Below are 15,744 nucleotides of genomic sequence, written 5' to 3' on the forward strand. Positions count from 1 at the left end.
ATATTTAAACATCTGGCTGCTCAGGTAAGCTGAGATGGTGTTTCGAAAGCATTTCATTCCTTAGGTCTTTGGTTTAATTGCCGCTTAGCTGTGATGAGGATTAAAATCAGAATGTTAATGTATGTGAGCTGCTGCTTGTCCTAACCCCTTTGAGAATCATTCTCCCTTCTTTTAACTTCTGCTTATCTGGGAGGACTTGGGTTACCTTCTGGAGTTGTAGTAGGACCTTGAAATTAGCTACTTTTCCATGCTGGGAGTTTGCTAGGATTGTCATTCTTTGCTATGGTCGCCCTCTTTCTGATTTCAGGGACATTTTCAATTCTCCTTGTTTCATCTCTGCTTCTCTACTTTTGGGATTCTCTCTGGAATCCACAAACTTAAACGTAGGTCAGGCCAATCTGTTGCTTCCCCAGTGTATTAGTAATCTATTGCAGCATAACTATTTACCCCAAACATATAACAGCTTAAAACAGTGCACAGTATTATTATCTGTATGGTCTAGCTCATTCGTTTGCTTTAGGATTTTCACAAGGCTGCAGTCAGGGGGTCTGCCAGACCTAGGGTCTCATCTGGGGTCCAGGTGGGGAAAGAGGCTCACGTGGTTATCGGCAGGATTCCGTTCCCCAAGCACTTTCAGGTCCCTGCTGGCTATTGCCTGGAGGTGACTCAGCTTCTTGCCACTCAGCTTCTTGCCACTCAGACCTCTCCCAAAGCCAGCAGCAGGAGGCCTGCTAGCAGGTTGGCAGTGATCACAAAAGGGATGTCTCCTCAGTATTGCTTTAGTGTCTTGGTTGGAAGCCAGTTACTGTAAAGGAAGGGGAAGACCCTGAATACCAGGAGGAAGGGATCTTTGGGAACCATCTATGAGGGGCTACCTCCCATAGTCAGTTACCCTGTGGTGGCCGTCCAAGCTTCGGGGCAGTAGAAAAGAGCAGTCATTTTCCTAAAGACCTCTACTGTGCATAAATCAGACTGGGCTAATCATGAAGGTGGCTTGCGGGATAAGTGTATAAACGTGTGTGTGTGTGCACACAGTTTTAAAGGCATGTCACAGTGGGCATGTGTCCCAGTGACAACTGAGATAAAGAAAAAAAGAGGAAAATAGCGATGAAGGCTCTGTTTTGTGAAAAGTGAGCACTTAAAGTGCACATTTGTTTTCAGTCCATCAAACTGGCATTGAAAGAGTGTGTGGTTTTTTTCTTTCTCCAGCCAGTTTGTTAAAAACCAGTTTCCCTGGGGAGGCTGCCTTTGGCTTTGGGTTCTCGATCTAGCCTGAGTCACAAGCAGGAATTATTTTTATGCAAGTAGAATGAAATCTTTTCCAGCTCCCCTCAGTCAGGATTGATTTTAGTCCTGCATTGGTGTGAGCTGGATATTTCTCAGGCACGTTTGTCCCAGAAGATTTTAGTGACTCTGCTGGATGGCAAAGCAGATTGTTGTGAGCTGAGACCTTTCCAGAGTGGAGCACATGTGAGTTGAGGCCCTGGGTTACAGATGGCGCATGACCCACAGAGGGGCCGTGAGGAGGGTTCTTACACTGTTCTCGCGCGGGGCTTTTGTGGGAGGAGTGCAGACTCTGGATAAGAGTCTTAATTCTGAGTCCATCGCTTGGTGTGGCCACAAGCCATGTAGAGACCAAGGCTTGAAGGGAAGAAGCTGACTCTACTCACAGGTCGCAGAGAGCAGGTCACTGCTTGCCATGCAGGACCCTATGGGCACAGCCAGAATCTGGGTTCTGACTGAACAGGTGGGGAGTGACAACTCATGGGCCTTCAAGCCTTTGTCGGGGTCTGGGGTGGGATCAAGGAGAGCTGGCACCAGGGAATTTCACTGGGGGGTTTGAAAGTAAACCAAGGGAGGCAGGGAGGGAAAGCTAGAGTCCAGGGGCTGGGTTTGTTTTGAAGGGAGTTCAGCTGGGTTTTGGGTGTGGACTCAGAATTAAGGCAGGGAGAAGAATGTTGAAGCACCAAAGCCTGAACTCAAAATAGAGAATTTTAAACACATTTTCCAAAGAGATTTTTTTAGCAGCTTGGTAGCAGATAGAATGGAGAATTGTGGTGAGATTAAGCCGTCTGGCATTGTCTGACTGGCCAGAGACTCTCCTGTGCCTTGAACCTTGCTGCCTTGACCTACCAGCACCTGAAGACCCTGACAGTGATGGTTAAGCAGGCCCCTGTCCCCAGGGGTATAAGAAACTCCTCCCTTGCTAAGGAGTTCAAAGTGCCTTTATACCTTCTGCTGACACCTGATCCCTTGGGAAGCTAGGAAAGTTTCTGCTTTACACAAAAGCTCTGGTTCCCCCTACACTCCTCAGGGTTGGCCCTCTGAGGAAGGTGGGTAGCCTGCTCTGCACTCAGGCCCTGGAGTGGCTGGTGGGGCTCCAGTTCTCTGACGTGGTGCGAGAGCCTCCAAGGAGGAGATGAGCAGCTTGCTTCAGGGAATCTTAAGCTTCCCCAGCTTTGGGGGACAGGAATTGTTCACCTGTGATGCAGTCTCTTCAGAGACTTTCTCCCTGTTCATTTGTAAGTTATTGTCTCCCCATGACTTTGCCTTTGGGAGGATGGCTGCTCTTTCAGGTCTGGTTGGAATTCGTAGGCCATGGGCTTTAAGAACATAACTCAGAACCTCTGGGAAATCCTCTTTCTCTTTGTTCACAGAAGTAATCACAAGCAACTGATCTATGGGGTCTAGAAATAGGCCCTGGGTCTCAGGAATTCCTGCTTCCTGCCATTGCCTGGGGTTCCTGTGACCATGAGAAGTACTTTTAGCGTATGCATTATGAATAGCTTTAATTTCCTGCATTTGGTTGGATGTTAATGTTTGCAGTTTGGTTTTATAGCATCATAGAAGGCACAAGGAACTGAATAGGCACCAACTTCAGCCAACCGGACATTGGCATTGTCCTTCTGAACAGACAGGGCCAACCTCAAAGATAATGAAACATGACAAGATACAGCCCTGACTGATCAGATAGGAGATAAGTTTCTGGTTGTTGTAATTAATTTGGTTTAGTTTTGGTTAACTGAGGAGCTAACCACTTTAACCTTGCAGATAAATTTATAACCACTTTCCTGCCTTTGTCAGTGAAAGGAAGGCATCCAGGCAGGCCAAATGCTTATCGAGGCAGAGTCTCTCTAGGTGGCATTAACCTTGGTCGTGTCAGGAATTCAAGGTTTTCCAGGCTTCAGAGTGAAGTAATTTATGGGGGCTAAATGCTGGATACGGAGGATAAGCAGTGTAAGTGATTACATTGCTAATTACGATGTCAGAGATTTTCCTTTCCCCTGAACAGAACGTCTGTGCTGTGTCCAGTATATCTACTTACTGGTAGATGGGAAAAGCCCTTAGTGATGGAGAGGTGGCTCAGCGCAACATGGGCACAGCAGGGGTGGCACTGATCATCCGAGGAGAGAATTCATCTGGGACCTGGGAGGCTGGGCGAGGAGCCATGTTTGTCCCCAGCTGACTGATGTCACATTCAGGGCTGTAAATCTCCAGCTTCCAGGGTGCCATGTGTCACAAGCTGTACAGAATCGACATAGTTCATTCTGACTCCTGTTCTCTTGGTTTAATGCTGATCATCCCGTCCCATGTTTTTTCCCTCTTCACACAATTTTAAAACATTTTTTGTATGTTAGCTCGGGTGTGATTGCTTTATTTTCCATTGAGCCTTGATCAGATCCACCCCCTTGATCCCCTCTTTGCTAGGGAAGACTTCCTGTCTCTGAAGATGGCTTATCTCAACTACTGGCCATTGGTTTCATCAGTTAATTGTCAGATTTTTTTTTCCTGGCAGCAAGGTGGAGGGTAGGGGTGGTGTCTTGCTATTGTCAGCCTGCACTGATTTCAGTAAATAAAAGGAATGTAAGTCTGCCTTTGTTTGAGGTTTCAGGATGTTGCAGCTATGAGAAATATGAAAATTAATTCACATAGTACTGTGTAGGAATGTTGGGACCTGAATTGTTTGCACTGAAAACTGGGACAAATTTAAATTTTCTTTTCTAAGTGTTGTCTTAAAATCTGATAATATTTTTCTTATACTTCTATATTTCTTCTAAAGGTGGAAAGTAAATTTCTGATTAAAAAAATATTTTTTTAATTTCTGAAAAATTTTGGACATTCGAGGTAGTAGGAGTCTCTGATTATGTAAGACTGAATGTGTTTGTTAGTTGAGAAGCTAAGTTGGAACTTCACTGGGTTCTTTTGCATCTATAAATCAGTACTATAGGGAGATATTTCTACCGGCAATCTTATCTGAGGTTATTGATATTTCTCCCAGCAATCCTGATTCCAGCTTGTGCTTCTTCGAGCCCAGTGTTTCTCATGATGTACTATGCATATAAGTTAAATAAACAGGGTGACAATATACAGCCTTGACATACTCCTTTTCCTATTTGGAACCAGTCTGTTCTTCCATGTCCAGCTCTAACTGTTGCTTCCTGACCTGCATACAGGTTTCTCAAGAGGTAGGTCAGGTGGTCTGGTATTCCCATCTCTTTCAGAATTTTCCACAGTTTATTGTGATCCACACAGTCAAAGGCTTTGGCATAGTCAATAAAGCAGAAATGGATGTTTTTCTGAAACTCTCTTGCTTTTTTGATGATCCAGTGGATGTTGGCAATTTGATCTCTGGTTTCTCTACCTTTTCTAAAACCATCTTGAACATCTGGAAGTTCATGGTTCACATATTGCTGAAGCCTGGCTTGGAGAATTTGAGCATGACTTTACTAGCGTTTGCAGTTGTGCGGTAGTTTGAGCATTCTTTGGCATTGCCTTTCTTTGGGATTGGAGTGAAAACTGACCTTTTCCAGTCCTGTGGCCACTGCTGAGTTTTCCAAATTTGCTGGCATATTGAGTGCAGCACTTTCACAGCATCATCTTTCAGGATTTGAAATAGCTCAATTGGAATTCCATCACCTCCACTAGCTTTGTTCATAGTGATGCTTTCTAAGGCCCACTTGACTTCACATTCCAGGATGTCTGGCTCTAGGTGAGTGATCACACCATCGTGATTATCTGGGTCATGATCATTTTTGTACAGTTCTCCTGTGTATTCTTGCCACCTCTTCTTAACATCTTCTGCTTCTGTTAGGTCCATACCATTTCTGTCCTTTATTGAGCCCCTCTTTGCATGAAATGTTCCCTTGGTATCTCTATTTTTCTTGAAGAGATCTCTAGTCTTTCCTATTCTGTTGTTTTCATCTATTTCTCTGCATTGATCGCTGAGGAAGGCTTTCTTATCTCTCCTTGCTATTCTTTGGAACTCTGCATTCAGATGCTTATATCTTTCCTTTTCTCCTTTGCTTTTTACCTCTCTTCTTTTCACAGCTATTTGTAAGGCCTCCTCAGACAGCCATTTTGCTGTTTTGTGTTTATTTTCCATGGGGATGGTCTTGATCCCTGTTTTCTGTACAATGTCACAAACCTCTGTCCATAGGCACTCTGTCTATCAGATCTAATTCCTTGAATCTATTTGTCACTTCCACTGTATAATCATAAGGGATTTGATTTAGGTCATATCTGAATGGTCTAGTGATTTTCCCTACTTTCTTCAATTTAAGTCTGAATTTGGCAATAAGGAGTTCCTGATCTGAGTCACAGCCAGCTCCGGTCTTGTTTTTGCTGACTGTATAGAGCTTCTCCGTCTTTGGCTGCAAAGAATATAATCAGTCTGACTTCGGTGTTGACCATCTGGTGATGTCCATGTGTAGAGTCTTCTCTTGTGTTGTTGGAAGAGGGTTAGCAGATGACACCACCCTTATGGCAGAAAGTGAAGAGGAACTCAAAGGCCTCTTGATGAAAGTGAAAGAGGAGAGTGAAAAAGTTGGCTTAAAGCTCAACATTCAGAAAACGAAGATCATGGCATCTGGTCCCATCACTTTATGGGAAATAGATGGGGAAACAGTGGAAACAGTGTCAGACTTTATTTTGGGGGGCTCCAAAATCACTGCAGATGGTGATTGCAGCCATGAAATTAAAAGACGCTTACTCCTTGGAAGGAAAGTTATGACCAACCTAGATAGCATATTAAAAAGCAGAGACATTACTTCGCCAACAAACATCTGTTAGTCAAGGCTATGGTTTTTCCCGTGGTCATGTATGGATGTGAGAGTTGGACTGTGAAGAAATCTGAGCGCGGAAGAATTGTTGCTTTTGAACTGTGGTGCTGGAGAAGACTCTTGAGAGTCCCTTGGACTGCAAGAAGATCCAACCAGTCCATCCTAAAGGAGACCAGTCCTGGATGTTCATTGGAAGGACTGATGCTGAAGCTGAAACTCCAATACTTTGGCCACCTTATGTGAAAAGTTGACTCATTGGAAAAGACCCTGATGCTGGGAAGGATTGGGGGCAGGAGGAGAAGAGGACCACAGGGGATGAGATGGCTGGATGGCATCACCGACTTGATGGACATGCTGTTGCTGCTGCTAAGTCACTTCAGTCGTGTTCGACTCTGTGTGACCCCATAGATGGCAGCCCACCAGGCTACCCCGTCCCTGGGATTCTTTAGGCAAGAACACTGGAGTGGGTTGCCATTTCCTTCTCCAATGCAAGAAAGTGAAAAGTGAAAGTGAAGTCGCTCAGTCGTGTCCGACCCTCAGCGAACCCATGGACTGCAGCCTTCCAGGCTGCTCCATCCATAGGATTTTCCAGGCAAGAGTACTGGAGTGGGGTGCCATTGCCTTCTCCATGATGGACATGAGTTTGGGTAAACTCCGAAGTTGGTGATGGACAGGGAGGCCTGGTGTGCTGCGGTTCATGGGGTCGCAAAGAGTCAGACACGACTGCGCAACTGAACTGAACTGAATAGGGAGACAGTGCCAATAACGAAAGGAAAAAATAAACTATTGTTACATATATTTATTGTAGTGTTACTGAAAGGAAATGGTTTATGGGATAAAGGTTAGTTCAAAGGTAATAACTTCCTGGAATTCACTGTAGATGAAAGATGCCAGGATATATTTCTGTGTGAGAGATCACGTTTGACTTCTACACTGAACGTGTCCCTTGACTCTGTACCCTTAAGCTTGCCTTTAAGGTTGCCAGTATGTTTCTGCCCCTGCCTGAGGGTCTTGTGAAGTGGATGCCTGGGTGTCGATCCACGCACAGAGGCATGTGTAGCACAGTGTGTGTGCAGTGACATCATGCTGCTTCCTTCCCTCCCTCTCTGTCCCTGACTGCTGCAGATGTCGATGAATGCTTGGAAAAGAGATGTCACCCCTCGGCCACGTGCTCCAATACCCCTGGCTCCTTCTCCTGCCGCTGCCAACCTGGATATTACGGGGATGGATTTCAGTGCACACCTGGTAAGGTCTGGGAGGCCTCCCCATGTAACTTTGTATCACTTAACTCTGACTTGCGGAGTGCAGGAAATAGTCTGAAGGCTGTTTTAATATTAGTGGAGAAAATAAGTATGACCCTTGTAGGTGGATCCCGCTAGTTTATTCTAAGCTAGTAACCCCAGCCCTCTTCCCAACATGTTGATGGGGAATCACTCTTGCTCCTGCCACCTATAGAAGAGGTGCAGGGACCTGTTTTGTTTACCTTAGAGACCTGAGATGCTGCTGATGAACTTGCCTGTTATGGTCTAAGCGCTCCCCGTCTGCATGGGGCGTTGGGTGTGGTTTCCACACAAGAGTTGCCAAGGCAGACTGCTGCTGCTTTGTTGAGTTGTTCAAAAATGGGAAGAACTTTTCCTTTTAATAGAGAAGAACTTTATCAATGAAACACAGCATTGGTTTGGTATCATTTTAATCAAAATAATTCCTATACAGATCCATGAGTTCACTATTCAAAGATCAGTTTTTACCAATGAGGAAGGTTCCATAAGTACCAGTCTTGGCTTTTAATGTACGAGAGTAAGAAATGGAGAATTACTTCATTTTTGTAATTTTGATTACAGTTTTGATCCTTTCAATAACATGAATTGTTATGGCCAGGACATTAATGCTTCTAAGATTCATATAAGTAAGCATTGGCCATGTTTGCTCTAGATGTCTGTATGCCCTTGCTTCCACTCCTTTTTCTTTCCCGTTTCTGGGGAAAAAATACAGAGAAATTCCATTTCACTCATGCCTAGTCTTTAAAAAGTCTTGATTAAATTCCAGCTGGGATTTGAAGAAATCAGATGGTTGGGAGGTGCCCTAACAGAATGGTTCAGAATCCTGTTAATTTAAGATAAGCGTGTATTAAGGACAGTGATTCAGAAGGGAGCCAAGAGAATGAGACGTTGATTACATAAAGAGGGGCATGCTCCTTTGTGCAGACTCTTTCCCATGACCAGGCCTCTCTTTTGGTGCTGGTTTGGGCTTGGTTGCCATTTCTGACTAGTCTCATCTGCATAATAGGGTCTGCTTTCAAGGGTGAGAGAACACTCGGTGCCCAAAATTCAAAAGTATTGAAAACCCTGCCAGCCAGAAAAAGAAATGAATCCATGATTGGATTGAGAAACAGCTTGAAATAGTAAGCAGTGACAGATGTCCACGTGTAAGTGACGTGAGGTACTCCTTTCCCAGAGGCTGACGGCTGTGTGTGCCTTGTTGGGTGGTCCCCCGAGAACTGATGCTCTGAGTTTGTAATGTGGACCAGGGGTGATGCTGGGAACTTCTTCAGGGAATCCCACCCGGTGACGATGGCGAGTGTCTGAGGAAGTGGTATTTCCCTCTCTGGGTCCGCTGAGACACATCTGGGTGAGGAAGTCAGTCTTTTTTCTCCATGATGTTTTAAAAAGAGCTTTGCTTCCCGTGGGTTATAAGCTCCAGTGGCAACCTGAAGGGCGTCAGCTTGCCCCAAACATTGTGAGTCTTGGAGTGGTGCTCCTTTGGTTGGAGCTCTGAAGATTTTATTCACCATCTTCTGGCTTTCCAGGTGCTCAAATATAATGTTTCCAGCTGTTCTTTAAATTCACTGGAGGTTTTGACCAAAGGAGTGACATGAGATGACTTTTTTTTTAATAAAGGGACTCTTTCTGGCTGCTGATCGAGTTTGCAGCAGGGCAGGGGGTGGGGAGCAGGAAAGATGGTGGAAGCAGGGAAACCAGTAAGAAGGCTAACATACATAGTAATCCTGGCACAAGATGACAGGGGTGGATGTGGTGAGATGGGAAGACATCAGCTGACATTTTCTGATGTATCAGATGGAGAGTGGGAGAAGGGAGTCAGGGTTTAGTAGGTCTGAGCAATGGAAGGATGGAGATGCTGTATAATGATATGGAGGCGTCTAGGGGAGAGAAGCTTTGAGGGGAGAAAGCCCAGTTTTTGTTCTCCTCTGAGATCTGTTACACGTCCACATGATGATAGAAGTAGGTACTTGGTTGTGTGATTCTTCAGGCTCTGAGTTGCAGGAATTAATGAAGGAGAAATACCTTCTATCAGTACTTAAATTCCGGTAGGTCTTCCTATCTTAGGAGACTGTCAAGTTAAACCGCCTCAAGCAGAGTCCTCTCAGACAGAGATCTGCTGTATCTGGGACAGAGCCTTGGCAGTCCTGTAGAAGCAGTCTGGGAAAAAACTGCTGGTAGGGAAGCTGCTCTGCCATGGAAGCTAACAAGAGTTTCAGCACAGTAATGAGGAAGGAAGGAGAGATGGGGAAAGATGCTGGAGAAAGGGAGGGACAGAGCAACACGGTGGGAAGCTGGGGCCTCAGCTGTGAGATAAACCCAGGGCAGGGTAGCCAACGGAGTTCAAGGAGCTAGAGTGTCGCAGAGTCAGTATCAAGCTGTTTGCCACCAACTCTATGATCACACATACTAATTATAGTCAGTTTTACTTAATATAGTTTTCCAGTGGACAGATACGTAGGGCCACACGTAAGCAGGGCATTCGGTAATACTTCCTAAGACACACTGGCCAGTCTCATGACAGCCCTCTCAGATGCAGGTCCCAGAGTTTGAAACAAGAAATAATAAATATTGGCTTTAAGCATCATAGGCCACTGAGTCCCCAAGGAGAGTCCCCAGAAGTGCTGTTAGCAGAGGCCCCTTCCCAGGCTGAGCAAGTCCTGCACCCCAAATGCCTCTTGTTCTTTCCTGATGTGGCTGGGCCTTGATGACACTCCTGGCCTGAGGGTCACAGGAGCATCGGGACAACCCCTTCTCGGAGAGCCTCCTGGAGCACTTTGCTGCTCGGGGCCAGCATCCAGGGGCTTGGCTGAGGCCTCGTTACGGACATGAGGAGGAAGACGAGGAGGCCAGGCCTGGGGATCTTGAACCACATGCTACAGTCTGTCCTTGGCTCACACTCAAAGGCTTTTTGTCCGCATCTGCTCAGAGCCCACCCAGAGGCCCCGGACCGTCTGCGAGCGCTGGAAGGAAAGCCTGCTGGAACACTATGGGGGCACCCCCAGGGACGACCAGTACGTGCCTCAGTGCGATGAACTGGGCCACTTCACCCCGCTGCAGTGCCATGGCAAGAGTGACTTCTGCTGGTGTGTCGACCAGGATGGCAGAGAGGTGCAGGGCACCCGCTCGCAGCCAGGCATCACCCCTGCATGTAAGCACCCCAGGGCAGCCCTCCCTCCCCTCTGCCATGTTGAGGTCCCTGTAAGGAAGCTGCCAGCTGTGGGTGAAGGTGGGGGAATGAAGGGTGTACAGGTCCAGTGGAAGAAGTTGCTGATGGGCTGTGCTGATTTATAATCTTGTCCACCCCAGATCCCAGCGTGGATTTAATGTCTGGTTTTGTCATCAGCAGTTGCTGTAATTAGAACATCTGGAGCTCAGTTCAAATGTAGTCCCACCCCCTGCTCCCACTACTCTGAGCCCAGGGTGTAAGGGGACACGTGTCACCCTGGGGCCCCAAAGAGAAGCTGACACAACACTGGCTCTGGATATTTTTCTTTTCTTTAAAAAAGGGGGATGTTCTGCTTTGTTCAAAGGGAAATACTTTGTCGTCTTCCTCCCTAGTAATTGGCAGTGATTTGTATAATTGATCTTTGGGAGAAAAAACCCTGGAAATTGGAATTTAAGGCACATCTGGGGCACATCTGTCCAGGGTAAAGAACTTCTAATGTTTTGGAGGCTCTAGCAAATGCGGAAGTAACTTTTTTTCTCCCCTCCACTGACCGTTTCCTTCGCTCTGCTCCTTCTACCTCCCTCTTCCTCACCACAGGCATACCCACCGTGGCTCCGCCCACGATCCGGCCCACACCCCGGCCCGACGTGACCCCCCCGCCAGTGGGCACCTTCCTGCTCTATGCCCAGGGCCAGCAGATTGGCCACTTGCCCCTCAATGGTACCAGGTTTCAGAAGGACATGGCCAAGACCCTGCTGTCACTGCATGTAAAGTGGATTTCTCCCCTGGGGGTGGGACTGTATTGGATTGTCAGATCTGGGCAAGGTCTGAGGTGCGGGGGTGCTCCTGGAGGGCTCCTGTTTGGCAGTTGTCTTCGTGAACCTTACACACAGAAGGGAGGGTGATGTTGCTGGGAGTCACATCTGACTGATCAAGGCCACTTTCTCCAGTTGGTGTGTGGGGTTTCAGCTATGTGGAAAGCGAATTTCAGAGTTGTCAGGATACTGAGGCAGCGTCGGGGATCCAAGGGAAGATGATAGGTTAACCCCAGCCCCCAGCATTCTCTTTAAGCCACAGACATCTCTGCAGATCCTGGAAGTCAACTAGAGATAGCCTTGTTGTTGCGGACCCCTGCCCTCCTCTTTGGTCCTGTTGACCTGCTTCTTATCTTCTCTGAATCTGCCACAGATGAAAATATGGGGAGCACGTGATCCTGGAAAGGAGAGGGCTTTCCCCAAGGGATGCTGGCTGCTTCCCGAGCTGACAGCTTCCCTGTGGTCAACACACTCCATTTTGGAGCAGGGATTTCTTCACTAAGATGGGAGGAAAGAGAAGGGAGTTCACCAGAAAGGCACTGACACTTATAATGGGTTCCCCTCCCCGCCTTTAAGATTTGAATTGTGTGTTATTCAGACACTAGCTGCTGATTTTTAGTTTCTCTACAAGATTTAAGTGGGACTTTTTTCTCCAAGAAACCTTGAAATCATTAATGGGCTAATGAATCCTATGATCCCCTGGGTTAATGGAAGCCTGTATGGATGTGCCCCCTTGCCCAAGACTGATAACTTTTAATTTTCAAGTAAAATTGAAAATTAAAATCCTCCTATATAAAACTGCCCAATTTCCCACAGTAGTCTAATCCTGCTTTTCTTGTCCTGACTCCTCTCCCAGTCAGGCCAGCCCCAGGAGGCTTTGTTAGGCAAGCAGGGAGCTTGCAAGACCTCAGGGACAGCCTCAGTGTTGGCTTTGCACATCTGCTGGGCTTCTCAGAGTAGGAGTCTGGGCTGGAAATTCAATGAAGCAACTTCTGTGCAGAATTTTGGAAAGGAATATCACCAACTCAGCACTTAAAAAAGGATTTTGTCATTTATTTAGCAATAAGGAAGGGAGGGGAGAGCTCCCGAGCCAGAAGTCAGGTGGCCACCATTCCCCAGTTCCTTCAAATTGTAACAGACTTTCTTTTACACTGGAGTACAGCCCAAGGATTGCTTTGTAGTAAGATGCAGAGACGAGGGTAAGGGTGTCTGCACCTCAAATAGCAGAAAGATCTGACTGACAGGGCAGGGGAGGGTTGATTTCAGTATATGCTGGCAAATTTTAGAGAGGCTTTTTCAAAAAGTGCTGGATTACATTTGACAGAGTCAATTTTTGTCCAGTGAAATATTAAAGACTTACTTTGCTGAGACTAACATTTGTCCTCTTAATCACTAAATGGGCTGATCTTTTAATGAAATCACTTTTGTTTTTACCACCAACAGTAATATGCTTATTGAAAGCTTACAATGTACTCATCAGTGGTTAGGATACTTTATAAGCTTTTATGGTATTGATAGCAGCCATGTGAAGTAGGTGCTGTTAACTTCTGTATGCCTTTGTCACCTCATCTGAAAAATGAAGGTAGTGCCAAAGAAAGTGGTCAAGCCTGGCATTAGCTCAGGGAAGCTAGCCTCCATCGCCTATACTTCTACCCACTGTGCCCAGCTGCCCATTAAACCATACAGTGCAGGGCTGGTCAATGCTGCCTTGAACAAACGAGTGAGGTGGCTGAGCATGAAGTCGGGGGAAGTGCAAGGAATCCTAATTCTTCCAATTCTGTGTTTTGGTCACACAGGGCTCCATAGTTGTGGGAATTGCCTATGACTGCCGGGAGAGGATGGTATACTGGACAGATGTTGCTGGACGGACAATTAGCCGTGCCAGTTTGGAACCAGGAGCAGAACCCGAGACGGTCATTAACTCAGGTCAGCAGCTCCACCCAGAAGACACTTCCCATTTCATTTCATTCTACTCAGTCCAGGTTATTTGCCTGTTTTGTGCCTAAGTGTCCCATCTACCTTCTAGATAGGACTCTGAACAGGAAGGGCTTGTGTAAGAACTCAGGGAGTGGCCCCAGCCCTGGGGACGCTTGGTGCTACCAGGCTGGGGGCGTTTTGTGAGGCTAGAGTGAACTAGACATGGCAGGAAAACTACAAGGACCTACTCCTCTATTAGGTCTGTTTTTTTAGAGACTCAAGATTTTCTTGGAACATAGCAGACCTCTCTGCTTCAGATTCCCCTTTCATAGCTGCAGTTGCTTCAGTCTTGCCTTTGTTTTATTTCAGGTCTAATAAGCCCCGAAGGTCTTGCCATCGACCACTTCCGTAGAACAATGTACTGGACGGACAGCGGCCTGGATAAAATAGAGAGGGCCAGGCTGGATGGCTCTGAGCGTCGGGCCCTCTTCCACACAGACCTGGTGAACCCTCGTGCCATCGCTGTGGATCCAATCCAGGGGTCGGCTGGGCTTCCCTAATTCTCCTGTTACCTGTTGACCCGCACTTGAAGCCCTTGGGTTCTAAGTACAGCGTAGGGAGGGTCAGAACATGAGCATAACAGTGCACGTTAATTTAACAGTATTCACGGAGGATCTACTAGGTGTCGGGCACTGTTTAGGCAAAGACAGGGTCTGTCCTTTCATGAAGTCTATGTTCTACTGCGTTCTAGGAAATAAGAGAGGAAACTAATGAGTAATAGAATAACAAGGAAACTAAGCCTGTGATGTGGTATGTAGAGAATTCAAGGGTATGTGAGAGAGACTGGGGGCTACTTTGGATTAGGCCAGGCCTGCGACTTCAAGTGGAATGAGGTGGGTCTCCCTCCAGTAACATATTAGGAAATCCCAGTTGTTAAACCTGTAGTGGGGTTACCTGCGTAAAATGGCGCAAGTAGGCAAAACTCAGACACTAGACATGTTATTCCTCTGGCCCCATTTTCACAGTGGCAGTGGTTAACAGAACAGTGTTTCCTGTCTACAGTAATTGCTAAGGTCATCAACTGGGACATAGAAAGATAACCTTCAGCTTTAACTTTCAGCAGTGTTTTTGACTTTGAAATTTGGATTCTATACATTGAGGAAGGTTTATCTTTCTCCATTTCATTTACCCATAGCAACCTGTACTGGACAGATTGGAATAGAGAAGCACCTAAGATTGAAATGTCATCTTTAGATGGAGAAAACAGAAGAATTCTAGTGAATAAAGACATTGGACTACCCAATGGCTTAACCTTTGACCCCTTCTCCAAACTGCTCTGCTGGGCAGATGCAGGTAATACTACTGATGGAATGCAAATACAGAACACTACAGCATGCAGTGTGAGCACTCTGATTTTACAATAAAACCAGATCCCACCATTTAGAACGTCTGGTTTAAATTTATAACACTACAGCAAATGCTCTACACTTTTACAGCAGCCGTCCCCAACCTTTTTGGCACCAGAGACTGGTTTCATGGAAGACAGTTTTTCCATGGATGGGGGAGGACAGGACGGTTTGGGATGATTCGAGCATGTCATATTTACTGTGCACTTTATTTCTATTATTAATTGAATTAGCCCCACTTCAGATCATCAGGCATTAGATCCCAGAAATTTGGGACCCCTGTTTTAAAGGACACTTTGTAACAATTCTTACAGTGAACTTCCTGAGGTCTTATGTATATAAATGAGGCAGTAAGTTTGAGAGCTAGTACAATGTCCAACTTATTTTTTTACTGCTTTCCCTCCCCCAACCTGAGCACTTGGCACATCTTTTAGGTTAAAAATAAGTATTATACACTGCTGGAATCAACAGGCTTAGATAAATGAACAGTTATTATTTTCTTGTCTCCGTATTACAACATTTATAAATATGTTATTCTAACAGTCAGTTATGCTGGGGACATTCTTTGAAAAGTGATGTGTCAGAATGGCTTCCTTTAGTAATAAATTTGGGCTGCCTGTTCCCAGATATTCTCTCTCTGTTGTGTAATTTCTATTAGCACAACTGAAAAGATACTTTATGTTTCATGAGATACTAAAAAATAAAGCTGTTCTTATGGAATTTGAATTTAATAAAAGGGACGAAAATGCAGGTGGGTCAATATTACAACCCAGCTGCCCAAAACAACAGTGATATTTTTAATAGGTATTTGAAATTTACTTAAGGGTTTCATGAGAAAACAGCTTCCCCAGTGGCTCAGCAGGTGAAGAATCTGCCTGCACTGCAGGAGACCTGGGTTCAATCCCTGGGTTGGGAAGATCCCCTGGAGAAGGGAATGGCTACACATTCCAGGATTCTTGCCTGGAGAATTCCATGGACAGAGGAGCCTGGTGGATACACAGTCCATGAGGTCACACTTGGAAATTCTTGCCTTGTTTAGCTATTAAAATATTTACACTGAAAAATACAAGTCACGCTAGCATTTTACTTTTTATTCCTGCC

At 45.8% G+C, this 15,744-nt stretch overlaps 1 protein-coding gene across 1 annotated transcript in view; it reads left to right on the top strand.

Annotated features, from left to right (window-relative positions):
* NID2 (nidogen 2) overlaps positions 1-15,744 on the top strand; it is a 92,045-nt gene that overhangs the window by 73,913 nt on the left and 2,388 nt on the right. The window contains exons 12-17 of the mRNA XM_055435533.2: positions 7,185-7,304; positions 10,266-10,487; positions 11,103-11,272; positions 13,117-13,246; positions 13,607-13,778; positions 14,433-14,590. Of these exons, the coding sequence (XP_055291508.1) occupies positions 7,185-7,304; positions 10,266-10,487; positions 11,103-11,272; positions 13,117-13,246; positions 13,607-13,778; positions 14,433-14,590 (972 nt within the window). The remainder of the gene's footprint in view (positions 1-7,184; positions 7,305-10,265; positions 10,488-11,102; positions 11,273-13,116; positions 13,247-13,606; positions 13,779-14,432; positions 14,591-15,744) is intronic.

The sequence above is a fragment of the Moschus berezovskii genome, chromosome 9 (genome assembly GCF_049115385.1).
Source record: "Moschus berezovskii isolate FMDL1 chromosome 9, NW_MosBer_1.0, whole genome shotgun sequence".
NCBI classification, from domain to species: Eukaryota; Metazoa; Chordata; class Mammalia; order Artiodactyla; family Moschidae; genus Moschus; species Moschus berezovskii.